Source organism: Anabrus simplex, chromosome 4, assembly GCF_040414725.1.
Source record: "Anabrus simplex isolate iqAnaSimp1 chromosome 4, ASM4041472v1, whole genome shotgun sequence".
Lineage (NCBI taxonomy): Eukaryota > Metazoa > Arthropoda > Insecta > Orthoptera > Tettigoniidae > Anabrus > Anabrus simplex.
In genome coordinates, this window is record NC_090268.1 from 71,165,997 (window position 1) to 71,185,426 (window position 19,430).

At 43.0% G+C, this 19,430-nt stretch overlaps 1 protein-coding gene across 1 annotated transcript in view; it reads left to right on the forward strand.

The window, feature by feature from the left end:
• LOC136872405 (uncharacterized) overlaps nucleotides 1-19,430 on the forward strand; it is a 465,041-nt gene that overhangs the window by 411,459 nt on the left and 34,152 nt on the right. The window contains exon 4 of the mRNA XM_067146226.2: nucleotides 15,678-15,947. Within this exon, the coding sequence (XP_067002327.1) occupies nucleotides 15,678-15,947 (270 nt within the window). The remainder of the gene's footprint in view (nucleotides 1-15,677; nucleotides 15,948-19,430) is intronic.

Sequence of the window (19,430 nt, forward strand, 5' to 3'; positions counted from 1 at the left end):
TTGATTAGTACCGCAGCTTGAGAAATATCATGGTTCTCCTTTACTACCGATAAGTGCCATTATACGGGATCGTTGACATAGATATTGACCCATTCAGAAAAGCATCAACGATTCAGGATTGGGCTTTGGAGGTAGTCCTTTGGTCAGTAACATTTTTTTTGGGGTGGGGGGAATGTGAGGCATTGCGCGTCTTATCCACAGCTTGTTTTAAATTCATATTCATATTCATTAATTCATTCCTCATCATCACGTTTTGAATTCAGGTCAGTGGATGAGTTATTTACTTTACAATTTTCATCGCATTTCGTCTCATTTCGTACCATAGGGGCCGATGACCTAGATGTTAGGCCCTTCTAAACAACAAACATCATCATCATCATCATCATCATCAAAAACAGGCTTGAAAATTTTATTTACATTTTTCAGAGACCTGAATTGTTTTCTATTTTCTGTATGCTACATTCTATTTTCAAGGAATTAATATCAACTCAACAACAGTATTTCTCCAACCAAATCTTCCTATGTTACAAAAGTCTAATTATGTTAGTCGTGTTGTCACTGATGTCGTTCCTTTGTTTTTTCATCCTATGTTATCTTAGTTTTGGCGTCGATAATGTTTACAGAAATTAGTACATGGTAAAGAGACATTTAACAGTAACTTAACTTATGTCCTTTAGTTTTGCAGAAGGTACGACGATTGGATTCTTTTATCGTTTGCGAGACAACAATTTTTATGTTCATAATTTTCGGCCATTCCTTTTTGAAGTTTAACTCATGTTCTAAATTTAAAATTACTGTTTAATTTTGGCATACGTTGACTTCAATTGCCGAAGGGAAGGGGATGGGCGCTGTCGGAAACGCACGGACACTTACGTAGTAAACAAGGAGAAGAACTGTTGAGTTCGCCTTTCGTACTCACAGCCATGTCGCTCGAAATATTTGCTCCGTTTTCTTCAGTGATTATTATCCACATTAATGAAGTGTGAACTCAATAAAGTTGACTCAATAATGTTCCCTCTGGCCCGTAATTCAAAAACATGAAATAATAAAATTTTCGTCCCATGATAAGCTCGCTGCACCTAAAATTAAACAGAAATAAATATGTGTTTAATATTATTTGAAGAATGAAGTTAGAAATATAAACGAAGCTTTTTTTAGAACAGCAAAAGTATATTTTTAAATCTTGAGAGATAAGGCATATTTTTCGCAGTCGCGATAAATACAGAATGTAGACAAATGTTGTATGTGAATTTGATATTAAAAACAATTTCGTTTATCACGATATATTTCCTTTGCAATCAAATGCGAAATTAGTACAAACTGTGTAGTTCGTATGTTCTTGTAAAATAGGTGTGTGAAATTACATTTTTATGAGAATTCTCATGTTCAGGAAAAATATTCCACGATTTTTTTGTAAGAAAATGTATATGCAAGAACATATAATTTCTACATTCGGAAGAAACATAGTAAACGAAAAATAGTTTTGCAATATCTTGTTTGTTAAAACTGTCGATCTCTCTCTTCAAATGACATAGCTTCACACATGATATTGAATAATGATATTTCAAATATAGAATTTATTCTCAATTTTAATTTATAGGGATTAGAGAGTGTATAATTGAAATAATAATGTGTGAGAATCAGTCGCTGAGGATGACCAATCAAAATCAGTTTAAAGCGCTCCAATTAGATCATTTATTTAGTATCAAAAATGCTAGATAGCTAATCGCTTTCATTGAAATGTTGCATTTATAATAAACAAGTTCAAATGGCAACGTAAAATTACGTATCGCCTTAATAATGATAATGGTGTGTGACCTCTGAAGGGGCTTGGTGAAGGTCTTAGGAATTGACACCTATAGGCGATATAGGCGATTTGCATGTCTGTGAGGGTAGGGTCATCCCTAGCATATAATCTAAATTTAAAGACGGCCCACACGGAATCGAAACCGAGACCTTTTGAACCAAAAGCGAGCACGCTGACCATTTGGTCATAGATCCGGTCATTCATTGCCTATAGTCAGTGTTACCAGTCCTGAAAACAAAGAGACTTATCACTGTAATTTAATTCACTTTGTAATTTATATAGGCCTAGTTAATAATAATAATAATAATAATAATAATAATAATAATAATAATAATAATAATAATAATCAGAAATAAAACTGCTAAGAAAAATTCTAGGCTCAGATTATTAAAAAAATGGGGAGAAATACTCAAATCTAAGAAGGAATTGTAGCAAAAAACTGAAGATTTGTTGAATTGATGAGGAAGAGAAGGTTACACTTCCATAGACTCTTGTTGAGGATGGACAATAACAGACTAACGAAGGGAATTCTTCAAGAAGAGGAAGACACAGCTGAAATTGTTTGAGAAGTGAGGCCGTATTTAACAAAGATGAGGGTTTCGGGATATTATATCATGGACAGGAATCAATTTAGACAATTCGTCAAAAAAGTTCCGCGGTTCCAGAAAACTGGGAAAACACTTGTTAGAAAAGAGAGTTCCTATACAGAAGAACGAAGTAGGGGATAGTATGAAAATACACTGGAAGAGAATAAAGACATAGAAGGCTAGGAATACTGCAAAGATTGTCAAACGTGTCCATAGGTGGCCGAAACGAAATAATAATGGTAACTTATTATAAAGATAATTGTTAAAACTTGTAATATATTAATACATCAGCATCACTATCTACTTGATTATTATTTTATTTGTTCCTATCTAAGTAATCATTATTCCTTATCCATGCTCAAGGCTGTTCGGCCCCGCGGTGTGGGGGGCAGCGCGTCTGCCTGTTACCCGGCGGCCCCGGGTTCGATTCTAGGCTGGGTCAGAGGTTTATAATTGTACATGATTAATATCCCTGGCCTGGGGACTGGGTGTTTGTGTCGTCCTTAAATTTTCTTTCCTCACATTCAACACTCTACACTTCCTACATTCTAATTACAGGCAGGTTTATATCACATGGTGCAAGAAAGGGCAAACGTTCTCTATAGGTCGACGCCCCGAACAAATAGCATTTCTTCAAAAATGATCAAGGCTTGAAGAGTGTGCGATTTTTTTTTCACATTCCATGTTGAACGTTGTAGTACCTCAACAGTAATTTCATTGCCCATATCTAGAAGCAACATGAACGGGACCGACGAACAGACTAGTGTGAAATAGGAACTGTAAATGATGGCATGATTGCCACTTTGATTCGGTTCCCTCTAGAATTAAATGATTAGGAAGGACATATGACCATAACTCCGGCTCAAAACCAGAAATTAGTCGCTTAAGTGCGGTCAATATCCAGTAATCGGGAGAAAGTGGGTTCGAGCCCCACTGTCGGCAGTCCAATGGTTTTCCGTGGTTTCCAATTTTCATACGAGGCAAATGCCGGGGATGTACCTTAATTAGGGCCACGGCCGCTTCCTTCCACTTCCTAGGCCTTTCCTATCCCATCGTCGCCATAAGACCTATCCGTGTCGGTGCGACGTAAAGCAAATAGAAAAAAACAGAACTCGTACTAGGAGGCGCAGACAGGCATCGTTGGTGCTTTCGAACCCGTGATATTAAAAATAATGTAGAAAATCCAGGTCCATTATAGACTACAGGGACATACAACGAGTGATCAGAAGTCATGGGAAGACAGTGAGTGCGATGTTGACAACGAGTTGCTCTTCTGCGAGCCCTCAAAACAGCAACAATACGGCGAGGCGTCGACTCTACATGGTTGTAATCGTTCTGCAGTGATCTGGACCCATACATCTTGCACTGCTACCCACAATTGGTCTTTCGTAGAGGTGCGCGGTTCACCAGCACGATAGCATCCCATAAATTTTCGATTGGATTAAGATAGAGGGATCTGGAGGGCCAATCCATGGTCGTAACTTCATTGGTGTTCTCCTCCAACCACCTGAGTGCCACCACAGAGCGGTGACATGGCGCATTGCCCTGTTGAAACATGGTATCTCGTTCTGCGTACTCTAGGGACAGAAAAGGATGTAGATGGTCTGAAAGGATGTCCATATAACGTTCACCTGTCAGCGCTTCCTGCATCCGGACAATGGGGCTTAATTGCGACAATGAGAACGCCGCCCAGACCACAATTGAGCCACCTCCCGCCTGAACACAACCTTGTTGACACCCAGGATTCATTGCTTCCGCACACTCTCACGCGCCCTTCAGCTCGATACAACTGGAACCGGGATTCATCGGACCATAGCACACGCGCCACTGTTCCATGGTCCATTGCAGATGTTCGCGGGCCCATGCACGTCATTGAGCTCTGTGTCGAGATGTCAGCAAAGGGACACAAGTTGGTCGTCGGCTGGTGTAGCCTGTGCGGTGCAGTTGCCTCTTTACAGTCCTGGTAGCAATTGGTTCCTGACTCCCAACATCCATCAGGGCAGTGATCTGACTCACAGCAGCCTGATGAGCGACCAGTATGGTTCTGCGGAGGCAACGTGAAGTCCATTCGTTAAATAACTATGGTCTTCCCGTGCAGCGGTTTACGTGGGTGGTAACATTCTCTCTGCAATATTGATGGCCCACCCTCGACGCTATTGACCTTGGAATTCGCCTGTAATCTCCGCAATGCTATGACCTATGCACCGTACGCTCGTTCAAAGTAGTGTTGGCTACTGAATGCATGATTCGAACCAGTGTATCGATTCATTCAAGTGTCCGAGTGAATCTATTCACAGGAACGGCGAGCTCACGGTTCACTAGCGGGGCACTGGATGTTGGCGGGGAGCCGAGCTTCCGCTGCAGCGAGACATACAGTGAATCATGGCACACCGAAAGAATCGTGGGCGCAAGCACGGCTCAGTGAGACACAAGATACACACGGCTCCTTATCGGCACACTTGACACTGGTGGAGAGCCGAGTTTCCGCTGCAGAGACACATACAGTGAATCATGGCACACCGAAGGAATCGTGAACGAGCACGGCTCGGTGAGACACAACATACATAAGGCTCCTTATCGGCACACTGAACACTGGCGGGGAGCCGAACTTCCTCTGAAGCAATACATACAGAGCCATGATACACTGGAAGAATCGTATGCTATAATGGACTTTCGAGCTCAGCCCATTTGAAAATAATACCCACTTGCATTCACTGTCCTCTTCTTACAGGGAGGTTTAAATAAGAGATGGATTTATTTGCAGTGTTAAAACGGTTGTCAAAACATAATTCTAAAGTAGCTAGTAAGTAGGCTATTAGGTTATACTATTTATTAGTTAAATGAATTTTAGCATTAAAACTTAGTTGACATTTTACAATTAATTAACTCGACTCTAGCCTGCCCTATGACTATGAGTCATGCTCATGACCACTCAAAAGTACTTGTTTTATATTGGGAAGAACGTCTCAGTATTCTCTCAGTTCGTATGTCACATCGTTGCATAAGACTTCAATCATATGTGCACAGTAAGTGAGCCGACTGACGCAATAACATAACCAACAGTATGTTGAATCAGAAAACTAGTGGGCTACTCTACATCTCGGGTAGCCTATACAAAAAATGACGATTTAAAAAATCCTTTGCTGATAGAAAAATACATATTTTCAAAAATGGCTGGGCGAGTTGGACGTGCGGTTAGTATCGTGTAGCTATGCGCTTGAATTCGGGGAGGGTGGGTTCGAATCCCACCGTCGGCAGCCGTTAAGATGGTTTTCTGTAGTTTCCCCATTTTCACACCAGGAAATGCTGGGACTGTACCTTAATTAAGGCCATGGCTGCTACTTTCCTAATCCCAGACCTTTTCCATCCTGCATCGCCGGAAACCTTCGATGCATTAGAGTGACTAGCATTTTTTTCTAAGAAAGGAGTTCATAGTATGAAGACCAGATGGCAGCTGCGAGCACTGAATGCTGTTGCTGCTGTCTTACCAGCACATTCTACACAGATGCAGTAGAGCGGTGACTAATATGCCGTGAATCGGATCACTGTATCGATTCAGTAACGGGAACGGAATCAAATGAATCGATTCAGTAAAATGAATCGAATGTCCCATCACTAGTTCAATGTCGGTTAACTCGCAACGTGTTGCCATCCTCACGACACTGGTGTCTGTGACAGACTGCTCAGCTACGCAGCAGCTAGCCGCAACGTTCAGGGGTCAAACACGGAACATTTGCAAATGGAACACCCCTTCCCGTGATTTTGGTCACTCAGTGTATGTGTCCCATACAATTCTAATTAGTGTAAACACGACAACTTGAAATAAATGCATGTAATGTGTATTAGAGACCATTAAAGACATACACTATGCTAGTAACTTCGGTGGTTTTTGAAGGTGCTGAAGTACTTTAGCTTCGTGTCAGTAGATTTACTGGCACGTAAATGAACTGAAAGACAAAATACCTGCGCTGCTACTGATTTTACGGTAAATGATGACTACCTTTCCATTAAGATTATGTTATTGATCAGTCTGATATATTTCATTGAAATCTGTCTGATTCAAGCCAAACAGTTCCCATGAATCAGCCGTCTTGGGCTAAATAAAATTTTATGCGTTTGTTAGTATAACAGTACTTTTTCCCTGGAAATCCAGCGACTTTTGGAATGAAGTAAACTCTGTGTATATTCAAACCTCATTTCGTCGCAGGGGACGTAAAATAACCTGTTTTTAACGGCCGAGGCTAAATAAAATGGTCTAACATTATCTGCCCTTATTTTCAATTATGGCGAATCTCTGGAGAAATGTATGCATTTTGAGTTTGCTAAATAAATAATGTTTCTCAATGGCAATGACCTTTGGCATCCATAAATGCCACCAGAATATTTTATTGAGTAAAATATTAATTCGTTCTTAAACGAAACCTGTCCGGTTTCTCATCTTAGGATAACATTTATAGTAGCTGTATGATTTATTTTTGGAAGTTTTGGACTAGTACTTGCAGAATTAGTTGCGCGTGTCAAGTGTAGTTAGTAAACGTAACAGTGAGTTTGCCTTTACGCCAATTCATATGTGTATACAGTGGCATGAGCGACTTGTTACATATATATATATATATATATACATATATATAAAATAAGAGTTTTTTTCTGTACATTGTTCAGAATTTAAAAAGGACGTTATTTATGTATCGGTCGTGTCCGTGCTAGCAACGAAATGCACTTTTTAATTTTCCGTAATTTCTGTCTCTGTCTGTCTGTCTGCCTGCCTGCCTGTCTGTCTGTCTGTCTGTCTGTCTGTCTGTCTGTCTGTCTGTCTGTCTGTCTGTCTGTCTGTCTGTCTGTCTGTCTGTCTGTCTGTCTGTATGTACACGCATCACGAGAAAACGGCTGAAGAGAATTCAATGAAAATCGGTACGTAGTGACCGGGAGTAAGTAGCTACAATCTAGGTCATAAATTATTTTATTCACGCTGAGTGGAATGGTAGTTTAGGGGAACGCCTAACGTTTAATTCTCAAATATTTGTGTTATTAGTGGTCCTATCGACAAATACTACACTACTAAAGTTATATAGTATAAAATTTCCGATAATTTATATCTTATACATTTTTACCGTACCGTCTATTATAGCAGATACCACGAAGCTACTACGCTGGCGTAGCAGAGGGACAGGTGATACTCCCACGTGGCGCGTCCCAGGTAGCGGATAGGAGGGTCCTAACCGGCTTGCCGGCGGACTTCAGTGAAATAAAATACCTCTCGCGGACCAAACATACAACCCCCTGTGGGTTGGGGACGCAGATGAAAAATACACTCACGGTATCCCTGCCTGTCGTAAGAGGCGACTAAAAGGGGCCTAAGGGACTCTCAACTTGGGAGCGTGGGCTGGCGACCACGGGGCCCTTAGCAGAGTCCTGGCATCGCTTCCACTTACTTGTACCAGACTCCTCACTTTCGTCTATTCTGTCCGACCTCCCTTGGTCAACTCTTGTTATCTTCCGTCCCCGACGGTATTAGAGCATTCGAGGCCTAGGGAGTCTTTCATTTTCACGCCCTTCGTGGCCCTTGCCCTTCTTCGTCCGTTACTTCATTTTTCAAAGTGACGGAGCCCTTCTTTTTTTCTTTTTCTCTCTGTCTACCCCCTGTGGATGGGGGATGCAAACGAAGAACACACCCACGGTATCCCCTGCCTGTCGTGAGAGGCGATTAAAAGGAGCGACCAAGGGATGATTGAATTAGAACCATGAAACTACTTTTGATTAGTACAATTTCGCGGTGAACACCATGGGTCGCCCTTACTTGCGAGTAGTACCACTATATTAGGTACACCAGAGGTTTGTGATCAGTAATTGCGGAGAGTGATTCACTGTGGGTTTCCAGTACCCGTGATTAGTACCATTGTGAGAAACACCACTGGTCTGGGCGTTGCCTGTGATTAGTACCCACTATATGAGGAACACCACGGGAATACCGATGTCCATGATTAGTACACGTAGGTGAGGAACACCATCGGTTTGCGTTGCCTATGAGTGGCGCCATTATGTGACAAACACCATAGGTCTGCTTTACCTGTGCGACGTACAATACTTGAGTAGTACCATAATGTGTGAAACACTGTGAGTCTTCGCTACTTGTGATTAGTACCCCAACATGACAAATACCATGGTTCTACTTTACTAGTGATAAGTACCATTATGAGGGGCCGTTGCCTGTATTCAACGAGTAGTCAACGAGTATCCTCGATTCAGCGTTGTGCTTTGGAAGTGGTCCCTTGGTCAGCAATACTACTTTTTATGATAGTTTTTGTGTCGAATCCACTGATTGTTTTAAATTCATATCCATCCATTCCTTTTTCATAACATTTTTTTTTAATTTTGTTCAGTGGATGATTTTGAATTTTGATTTGTCAAGACATTTCGTACTATTAGGGGCCGATGACCTAGATGTTAGGCCCCTTTAAACAAAAACATCATCATCATCATCATCATCATCAAGATCGTTTCCTCGTCTCATTTCGTATCCAATGCCCAGACTTTGATGCCGTATCCTCATTGAATGGAATGTCCAGACATCACAATATTTTTTCCTCTCCTGTCTGAAGATCTTCGCCACTGGTCATCATTAATTCACAGCAGACTTTGAGTGATGTTCAACTGCTGTATATGCCCTTCCCACTCTGCTTTAATTAAACCCATTCCTGGGTGCATATATCATCTCACTGGGGCAGTCATGCGTTAACCCAATTGTATTCTCAACAGATTATCGTAAAGGTTTGTCAATATCTGCCAGAAAATGAGATGGAATGTCCTTTAAGGGAGTACTGTGAAGTTGGATAGATCGAACTTGGCCGTATATACCTGTTAGTTATATTATTTATAGATTAGTCTGGTTTCAGACAACAGGAAGCTGTTAACTAATCCAGATCCTTCCCTAGACTAGCAATAATCGTGCACAATTTCATCAATTTCGTCTTCGAAGATTACACCAGGGTATTTAAGTCTCTCCCCTTGCTGTACACCTTTCAAAATTGTTGATCCCTCAGTAATTAATGGACCTTGGCAAATATGGCCTTTTTTAATGTTCATAATTTTACATTTCGAAGAATTAATGGGAATTTCGATGCCAGATAAACTACTCATAGTGATATTCAAGAACGACGTAGCAGACATTGCGTCCTTTGTAACCAAAACAAGGTCATCAGCAACAGTCAAATATGATAGATAAATAATAATAATAATAATAATAATAATAATAATAATAATAATAATCGTATGGCCTCAGCTACCGTGTGCAGACATTTTAATTTGACGCCATCTGGCTGTCTGCTCGTCAATTTCGACGTTCCGTTTTACTCTAGGCCCCCACTAGATGGCAGACCGAGTAAACCGAAACTCTCTTGGGCGTCTATGGCTGAGATTTAATGAATTTTGTCGGGTAAACACCAAATGTGTCACCAGAGATCTTTAACATGCCGACATCGTACGACATGGAGTGTCGAATGGACTTTTTTCCGCCCTTCAAAAATCCGACTACCTCTGCCGGGTTTGAACCCGCTATCTTGGGATTCGGAGGCCGACACTCTAACGCTGATCCACAGAGGCAGCTAATATGATAGATTGTTAATATCAACGCCGATAGATATCCAAATAATTCATCTGTCAGTTCTTGGATGGTATCATCAATAGCCATATTAAATAATGCAACACCTATCCAAAGCTTAATTCTTACGGTTTTGTTTATGCCATATTATTCTTGGATGTTATTCGTTGAAATGACCCCCTGCGGGTGGGGGACGCACATGTACAATACACCAGCGGTATCCCCTGCCTGTCGTAAGAGGCGACTACAAGGGGCCCAAGGGGCTCTCAGCTTGGGAGTGTGGATTTGGTGACCACGGGCCCCTTAGCTGAGTCTTAGCATTGCTTCCACTTACTTGTGCCAGGCTCCTCACTTTCGTCTATCCTGTCCGACCTCCCTTGGTCAACTCTTGTTCTTTTCCGACCCCGACGGTATTAGAACATTCAAGGCGTAGGGAGTCTTTCATTTTCACGCCCTTCGTGGCCCCTGCCTTTCATCGTCCGTTACTTCATTTTTCGAAGTGACGGATCCCTTCTTTTTCCCTTTGTTTTCCCCCTGTGGATGGGGGACACAGACGAAAAATACACCCACGGTATCCCCTGCCTGTCGTGAGAGGCGACTAAAAGGGGCGACCAAGGGATGATTGATTTAGAACCATGAAATTACTCTTGATTCGTACCATCACACGGGTAACACCATGGGTTGCCTGTACTTGCGCTTAGTACCACAATATTGGGTACGAAACAGGTTTGTGATTAGTAGTAGCAGTGAGTTGGTTCGCCTGTGGGTTTCCAGTACCCGTGAGTCGTACCCATGTGAGCAACACCTCGAGTCTGGGCGTTGCCTGTGAGTTGTACCACTATATGAGCGACACCGTGGGTCTGCGTTGCCTGTATGACGTAAAATACTTGTGAGTAGTACCATCATGTGTGGAACACCGTGAGTCTTCGCTACTTGTGATTAGTACCCCAACATGACAAATACCATGGATCTACTTTACTAGTGACATGTACCATTATGAGGGTCCGTTGACCTGGATTTTGGACCCCTTTAGAAAACAAGCGTCATCATCACCATCAGGATTGTACTTTAGAACGGTCCCTTGGTCGGTAACGCTGTTTATTTCTGGTAGTTTTTGGGTAGGATCCACTGATTGTTTTGGGTTCATGTCCATCCATTCGTTCTTCATGTCATCTTTATTTTTTTATTTTTTTTTTCTGTTGGTCAGTGGATGATTTAAAACTTTTGTTTTGTCATTTCATTTCGTACCATCAGGGGCCGATGACCTCGATGTTAGGCCTCTTAAAACGACAAGCATCATCATCATCATCATCATCATCATCATCATCATCATCATCATCATCATCATCATTCCTTGAAATGGGGTCACCTACAAAGTCTTTCAAGTTGTTAGGCATGTTTAAACAATTAAGACATATTTTGAGATGTTCCTGACGTACGTTATCATAAACGTTTGAAACATCAAGGAATACAACGCGGCAGCTTTTCCCTCTAGCTTTTGCACTCCGGAGCAGCCTTTAACAATCGAGGAATTCACATGAGTACCAGTAGCAATGACCGTCGGTTCCTCGACATAGATAAACAGATGTAAAGAGTGAGGTTTAGATTGAATAGCTGTCATTGTAGGAACTGAAAACAAGTGTTCACATCTCTTCTGGACTTCCGTACCTGTCGTCAACTCGTAGCGTTTGTCCCGGAGTTGTGCAGAGGCTGCTCCTCGGCACGTCGATCTCCATTTGGATAAGTCCAGGATTTACATAAGCGTAGTTCATGTCCTCATGTATCCAAATGAGCCAAAGTTCGTTAGACTGATCGCGAGATGGATTTCGAGATGAGGTAGGACGAAGTTATCACCTACGCCACAGGCGTAGCAGGGGGAGGGACGATTCTCCCACGTGGCGCGTCCCAGGTCGCGGATAGCGGATTCCTAACCAGTTTACCGGCGGACGTGAGCGAAATAAAATAGCTCTCGCGGACCAACCACACAACCCACCGCGGGTGGGGGGCGCAGACGAAAAATACACCCAGGGCATTCCCTTCCTGTTGCAAGAGGCGACTAAAAGTGACGACAAAGGGATGATGATTTTAGAACCATAAGACTACTTGCGCTTAGTAACATTACATGAAGAACACCATGGGTCGACTTTTCTTGCGATTAGTACCACCATGTGGGGAACACCATGGATCTACATTACGTAGGAGTAGTACCCTTGTGTGAGGAATACCACGGGTCTGGGCGTTGCCTGTACTTAACACTATCGTGTGTATTCCACCGAGGTGAAGGCGGGCTGCCTTAAGCTGCGCGAACTAATGCCCATGTGCCGCAACCCTGAACTGGAATGCGTCGGTTCTCCTGTGTTCAAAATGGGTCTCCGCTATATGTGAGTACTACCACTTTCTTAGAAACTCCATGGGTATACGTTGCCTGTGATTAATTCCACTAAGGGCCGGTATTATAATGAGGGTTTAAACTGAAGATTGGGTTAAACTGTAACTTGAGTTTAAACCGATGTTGAGTCTTATAATGGCCGGCCTAAGTTAAACTGAGGTGAAGAAGGAAATATACGATCTTGGTAGCAGTGACTTGCGAGATAAGATGACTGTCGATAATGTTTTGTTACTTATTGTAGGTAAAATGGCGGATAAAATCTATAAACTTTGTACTAATTTTACTTGTAAGGAAATGGAATTGCTTGTGCAATTAGTACAGAAATATTTATATAGTCCATGAAAGAGTGGCCTTAAGAATTCCTCCGAAATCTCCCACTTTAATAAACATACTACGCGAGGCATAAAACCACAATGCTATTAGTAGCTGACTGAAGGGTTCTACAGCATGATTTCTGAAAAAGAAGGAAGTTTATTTTCTAAAATTCACCCTTTTGGCATTCAAACAGTTCGAAAAGTCATTTATACATTCTTACGATTTCATTGCATGTTTTATTCTAGCACCAATTTTTTGAAATAGGGTTATGTCAGCCTGTTTTGTAAGGCTAAACCTCTTTGAAAACGATTCTTTATTCCACATAAGAAAGTGATGCCCGTGGTCGTTCAATAATTTGAACCACTTCTTCGTCATCGCTTAGTATTTCTTCAAACACCTCAAAAATATCATCGAGATCAATTCGTTCTGCCATGGTGTAAGATTATGTATTCTTAAACTTCAGTTTAAACGGTAGACGAGTGGCAGTAAAATTAATCTCTAGTTAAACTTAAGATTAAGTTTTATAATACACGACTAATAGATAAGCCGAAGTTTAAACTGAACCAACAGTTTAAACCTGTATTATAATACCGACCCTAAGTAAGGAACACCACGGAAATATCGGCGCCCGTGATTAGTCCCACAGTGTGGGGAACACCATGGGTCTACATTACCTGTGATTAATACCCCTTTTACATCCAGATAAAAGTGAAGAACATCACGGTTATGATTTAACTGTGAATTGTACCCTTATGATGGGCCGTTGTCTTGGATTTTGGTCCTCTTTAGAAAATACCCGTCATTCCAATAATTTAGGCATCCCCCGATTTTTTTAATTGTCGTTTTATTAATCTTCATTCGTTTTAGATTCTAGTTAGTGGATATATTTTGATGTTTTAATTTTCATTTCGTTACACCATGTTCCATCATGGGCCGATGACCTAGATATTAGGCCTCTTTAAACAGCAACCATCATCATCATCATCATCATCATCTTCATTGTTTCTTTACGGCGTATGATATGGCCATACAGCTTAAGCTGCGCCTCACGCGTTTTGTCCACAGACCGACTAATACCCATGATTTCTCGGATAGCAGGTTCGAGATATTTTCTAGTTGGGTCAGAGCAAGTTACCAGCGAAGCATGCGCATTTCCATGACATGCAGCACTTGTTCAGGTTTGACTGTCGGTCAGCAGCATTCAGAACCGCATAGAGTGACTGACTGGACGATAGTCTTGTAGGATGAGCTTAACGTGAGTAGGTTTCTGAAGATTAGAGAGAACTCTAGTAGTTTCCCGCCATTTCATCCACATTAACTTGAGCGCAGGCAACTAGAAGAGTGTCACCGTCAGCACTACGACAGAACCAAATACTTCAGTTGTTTACTTCCACGAACCTACTACGCTGGTGTAGCAGGGGGAGAGGAGATACTCCCACGTGGCGCTTCCCAGGTGGCGGTTAGGGGGTTCCTAACCGGTTTGCCTTCGGACTTGAGGTAAATAAAATACCTCTCGCGGACCAAACACACTACCACTTGCGACGCCCTTAGCAGGGGCCCAAGGGGCTCTCAACTTGGCAGTGTGGATTGGCGATCAAGGGGCCCTTAGCTGAGTCCTGGCATTGCTTCCACTTACTTGTGCCACGCTCCTCACTTTCGTCTATCCGGTTCGACCTCCCTTGGTCAACTCTTGTTCTTTTCCGACCCCGACGGTATTAGAGCATTCGAAGACTAGGGAGTCTTTCACGCCCTTCGTGGCCCTTGCCTTTCTTCGTCCGTTACTTCATCTTTCGAAGTGACGGATCCCTTCTTTCTTCTCTCTCTCTTTACCCCCTGTGGGTGGGGGTCGCAGACGAATAATACACCCACGGTATCCCCTGCCTGTCGTGAGAGGCGACTAAAAGGGGGACCAAGGGATGATTGAATTAGAACCATGAAATTACTTTTGATTCGTACCATCATGCGGGGAACACCATGGGTTGCCTGTACTTGCGAGTAGTACCACTAAATTAGGTACGAAATAGGTTTTTGAGTAATAGCAGTAAAGAGGCTGGCCTAGGGGTTTTCCAGTACCCGTGCGTCGTACCCATGTGAACAACACCGCGGGTCTGGGCGTAGCCTGCGTGTTGTACCGCTATATGAGCGACACCGTCGGTCTGCGTTGCCTGTGATTGGTGCCCACTATGTGAGGAACACCACGTGAAAACCGGCGCCCGTGATTAGTACACCTAAGTAAGGAGCCTCATCGGTTTGCGTTGGCTGTGAGTGGCGCCATTGTGTGAGAAATACCATAGGTCTGCGTTCCCTGTACGAAGTACAATACTTGTGAGTAGTACCATCATGTGTGGAACACCGTGAGTCTTCACTACTTTTGATTAGTACCCCAACATGACAAATACCATGGTTCTACTTTACTCGCGACATGTACCATTCTGTGGGGCCTTAGACGTGGATTTTGCACCCCTTTAGATATCAAGCATCATTGTGCATTATAAGTGGTCCCTTGGTCAGTAATACTATTATTTACGATCTTCTTTTTTTGAGTCTGATCCACTATTTTTTGTTTGTTTTTTGTTTTTTGTTGGGTTGATGTCCATCCATTCATTATTCATGACATTTTTTATTTTATTTTATTTTGGTCAGTGGATGAATTTGAACTTTTTGTTATTTCATTTCGTACCATAAGGGTTGATGACCTCGATGTTAGGCCCCTTTAAACAACAAGCATCATCATCATCATCATCATCATCATCATCATCATCATCATCAATTGTTTACTTAGTTGAGATCCCTACCATCTATCTGATGGTTCCATTCGAATTTAGTTCACACTTGACCGTAATCTGTTCTCTTAATGTTCATTAGATGGCTATTTTCGAATCAGCCTGTCATTCCAATAATTTCTATGCCACTGTAACGGAAAGTAAATACCATTTAATTTGAAACTTAGAGATTCGTAATGATGCATGTTTTTACTTTCAGTTCAAGGTGAAGAAGTTGTCGATCCCCTACTACCCACTAGAGGAGGGAGAAGCAGAAGGCGAAATAGGCTGGAAGGAAGCTGCGGCCGTAGCAGGAGAAGGGTCCATGACGCACGTAGACGAGGTGCCAGAAGAACAGGAGGTGCCAAGCGAGCCTACGTCGGAGTCGAGGATACAAGAAGACGTAGCCAAGGGCTACTTGTTCCCGCAAGAAGTGTTTGAGCGGCTTAAGTACGAGTCGCCGCTCATCAAGGAGCTGCGACAGCTCGAGGTAATACACAAAGAATGCCTGTATAATCTTTACAAAACGCTTACGACCTCTTTAATATACTTGACGTATCATATGTCGGCGTTTCATATGCATTAGCCAACTCAGTTTCAGAAAATATTCATTATCTAAATCTACTCCGTAGAATAAAGGCTGATAGGTCACGAACCAAACGCTGGCGTAGCAGGGGGAGACGTGATACTCCCACGTTGCGCGTCCCAGGTGGTGGATAGGGAGTCCTAACCGGCTTGCCAGCGGACTTGAGCGAAATAAATTAGCTCTTGCGGACCAAAGATACTTCCCTCTGTGAGTGGGGGACGCAGCGAAGAATACATCCACGTTGTCCCCTGTCTATCGTAAAGAGGCGACTAAAGGGGGTGACCAAGGGATGATCGAATTAGAAACACGACACTACTCGGATTAGTACCACCACGCGGGGAACACCATGGGTCGCATTTACTTGCGCGTGGTGCCACTATGTTAGGTACACAATAGGCTTGTGATTATTACTGACATTGTTTGAATCAGGGAGAGTTTAACAGTATCTGTGATTACTACCGTCTATGAGCGACACCATGGGTCTGGCTTGCCTATGATCAGCACCCACTATGTGAGGAACACCATAGGTTTGCGTTGCCTATAAATGGCACCGCAATGTGAGAAACGCAATAGGTTTGTGTTACATGTGCACATTACATTACCTGTGAGTAGTATCATAATGTGTGGAATACTGCGAGTCTACGCTACTTTTGGTTAGTACCGCAACATGTAAATACCATGGTTCTACTTTAATAGCGATAAGTACCATTATGAGGGGCCGATGAACTGGATTTTGGACCCGTTTAGAGTACAAGCATCACCGATTCAGTACTGAGATTTAGAAGCAGTCCATTTATAATCGTATGTACTATTGTTGTTTAACCCTAGTTTCTGAGAATGTTGGGCATTGCGGGTCGGATCCACTAATTGTTTTAAATTCTTATCCATCCATTCATTCTTCGTCATCACGTTTTGATTTCTGATCAGTGGATGATTTTGAACTTTTAAAATGTCATTACACGTAATATCATTTCGTACCATCAGGGGCCGATGACCTAGATGTTGAGCTCCTTCAAACAACAAGGATCATCATCATCACCAAAGGCTAAATATGAATGCCTCTGTTCTTCGGAGGTATTTACAGGAACTTTTTTCACTCTTTCGCTTCCTATAATATTAGCACGAAGACCTCGCTTCCCATTGCCTGTAGCGTATATACTGTGAACCTCTTTGCCATATCAGAAGCTCTGCAATTTGCGATGGGTGAAGGACGAGGCCATTTTCTCGTGTGTATCGCCTCGTTAAATTTTCTATAGTCCAGTGAGGCGAATCTCTGAAACACGTGCCAAAAGGAGACGCTCGAAAATGACTTTTGTGGCACCTCAGACAAACCACATATTGTAATGTTTTTATCATGTAATAAATAGGTCGTAAATCTTGCAACACAGAATTTTTACAAATTGTATTAGGTTGAAGCAAAAAATAAACTTATTCCTAAAATCTACCTGTTTTTTAAATGCAATCTTCAGTGATGTTTGCAAAATAAAATCATGAAGCAATCAGGCGAATGTAATGCAATCTAATATAGAAATGAAATCAAATGAAAGGTTTCACGATGACTTTAAAGGAAAATAACCGATGGCAGACTAAACAAGATCTTTAACTGACACGCTAGTCGGTAAAGGTTTGCCATTCCTGCTGTAGTCTATTGATACATGGTTCCCCAAATATCCATTGGTCCAGCATATTCATGAACTTTTAGCCTAACATCGAAGGCCCACGAACCTACTACGCTGGCGTAGCAGGGGGAGAGGTAATACTCCCACGTGGCGCGTCCCAGGTGGCGGAGAGAAGGGCCCTAACCGGCTTGCCGGCGGACTTAAGGAAAATAAAATACCTCTCGCGGACCAAACACAGTACCCCCTGCGGGTGTGGGACGCTCATGTAGAATACACCCGCGGTATCCCCTGCCTGTCGTATGAGTCGACTAAAAGGGGCGACCTAGGCGCGTACATGGATTGCGGTCTGGTACAGTGTGTTGGAACTCATATGGATGGGAGGGGTTGAATACATTCACAGGTAATCCCTGCCTGTCGTAGAAGGCGACTTAAAGAGTCATGCGGCTATGGTTCCCTCTTTAATTTTTTTATTTTTCCGAGGGTCAGAAATAGACCAGTTCAAAGTTTTGATGTGCGTGCTGCCCGGAGATGGGCCTCTTACGTGTGCGAATACGCCCAAAAGCCCGCAATTGCCCACCCAACAACATGTACCTTGGCAGTAGTATCCGCCTGACAACACAAGTCCCTGCACAGACGAATGCCAGAAGGACATATTATTTTTTTATTTTCTCTATATTTAGTGCTCTGTTCACGCTATGGCGTACATGCTATTGCGGGTGACTGGAGGAAGGGAGTCTTAGTGCTCATTGCCTCGGTCATCCCGTATTATTCATCGTCCAACATCGGACCCCAGGCAGTACCTGCTATGACCAGGTGGATATTGCCTTGGCTGCTTGGTTCGGCTACAGAGACCCCTGATCGGAGTGGGTGGCATTCGGGGAGGAAGTTTTCGGGCATGGCTTCCAAACGAAGTCGCCCCTCTCAAGGTGGTCCCCCACCTAAGCCTTTAACTTTTGCTTCCCTGAGAGGTTCAACTCCCTGGAACATGCGCAGCGTGAAAGAATGGGATCCAGCTTCCCTAGGTTTCTGGTCGCTACGAGAACCGATGGGCATGATTTTAAGCTGGTAAAGCCGATTATGTTTAATAGACACATTGAAGGCGTCTACGGCGAACGTGAGGACCTCAAGAGAATGCGCAACGGTAGTCTGCTTATGAAGACTCGTACAGCACTGCAAGCTGATAGGTTGCTTAAGTGCGACCACTTTGGCGAAATCCCCGTCAAAGTGGAGGAGCGTAAGTCCTTGAATCTGGTTCGCGGAGTCATCCTTCACCGCGACCTTATTTTGAACACTGACGACGAGTTGATGGAAAACATGAAGAAGCGTGGCGTGACACACGTCCGACGCATTACGCGCAAGGTCAACGTTGAAGACGTTGCCACTGGCGCCTTCATTGTCTCGTTCAAGTGTTACCAGGGAAAGTCAAGGTAACAGCCTATCGTTGCATTGTGAGGCCGTACATCCCGCCTCCTATGCGATGCTATCAATGCCAGCGGTTCTTCCATCGACACCCTCTGGTGCAGCGGGTCCAGGACCTGCTGGCCGGGTGTTCGGATGCCGGCACCAGAATCAGTCTTATGTGGCTTCCAAGCCACATGGGTGTAGAGGGAAATGAATTAGCCGATCAGGCTGCCAATGAGGCAGTTACACTGCCCAGTTGCCTTTCAAGGTTCCAGAAAGTGATATTCGCTCTCAGCTGAGACATCTGGCTACGTCCCATTGGGTGGTGGAGTGGCAGGTCACTCCTCTTGGAAATAAGCTGAGATCG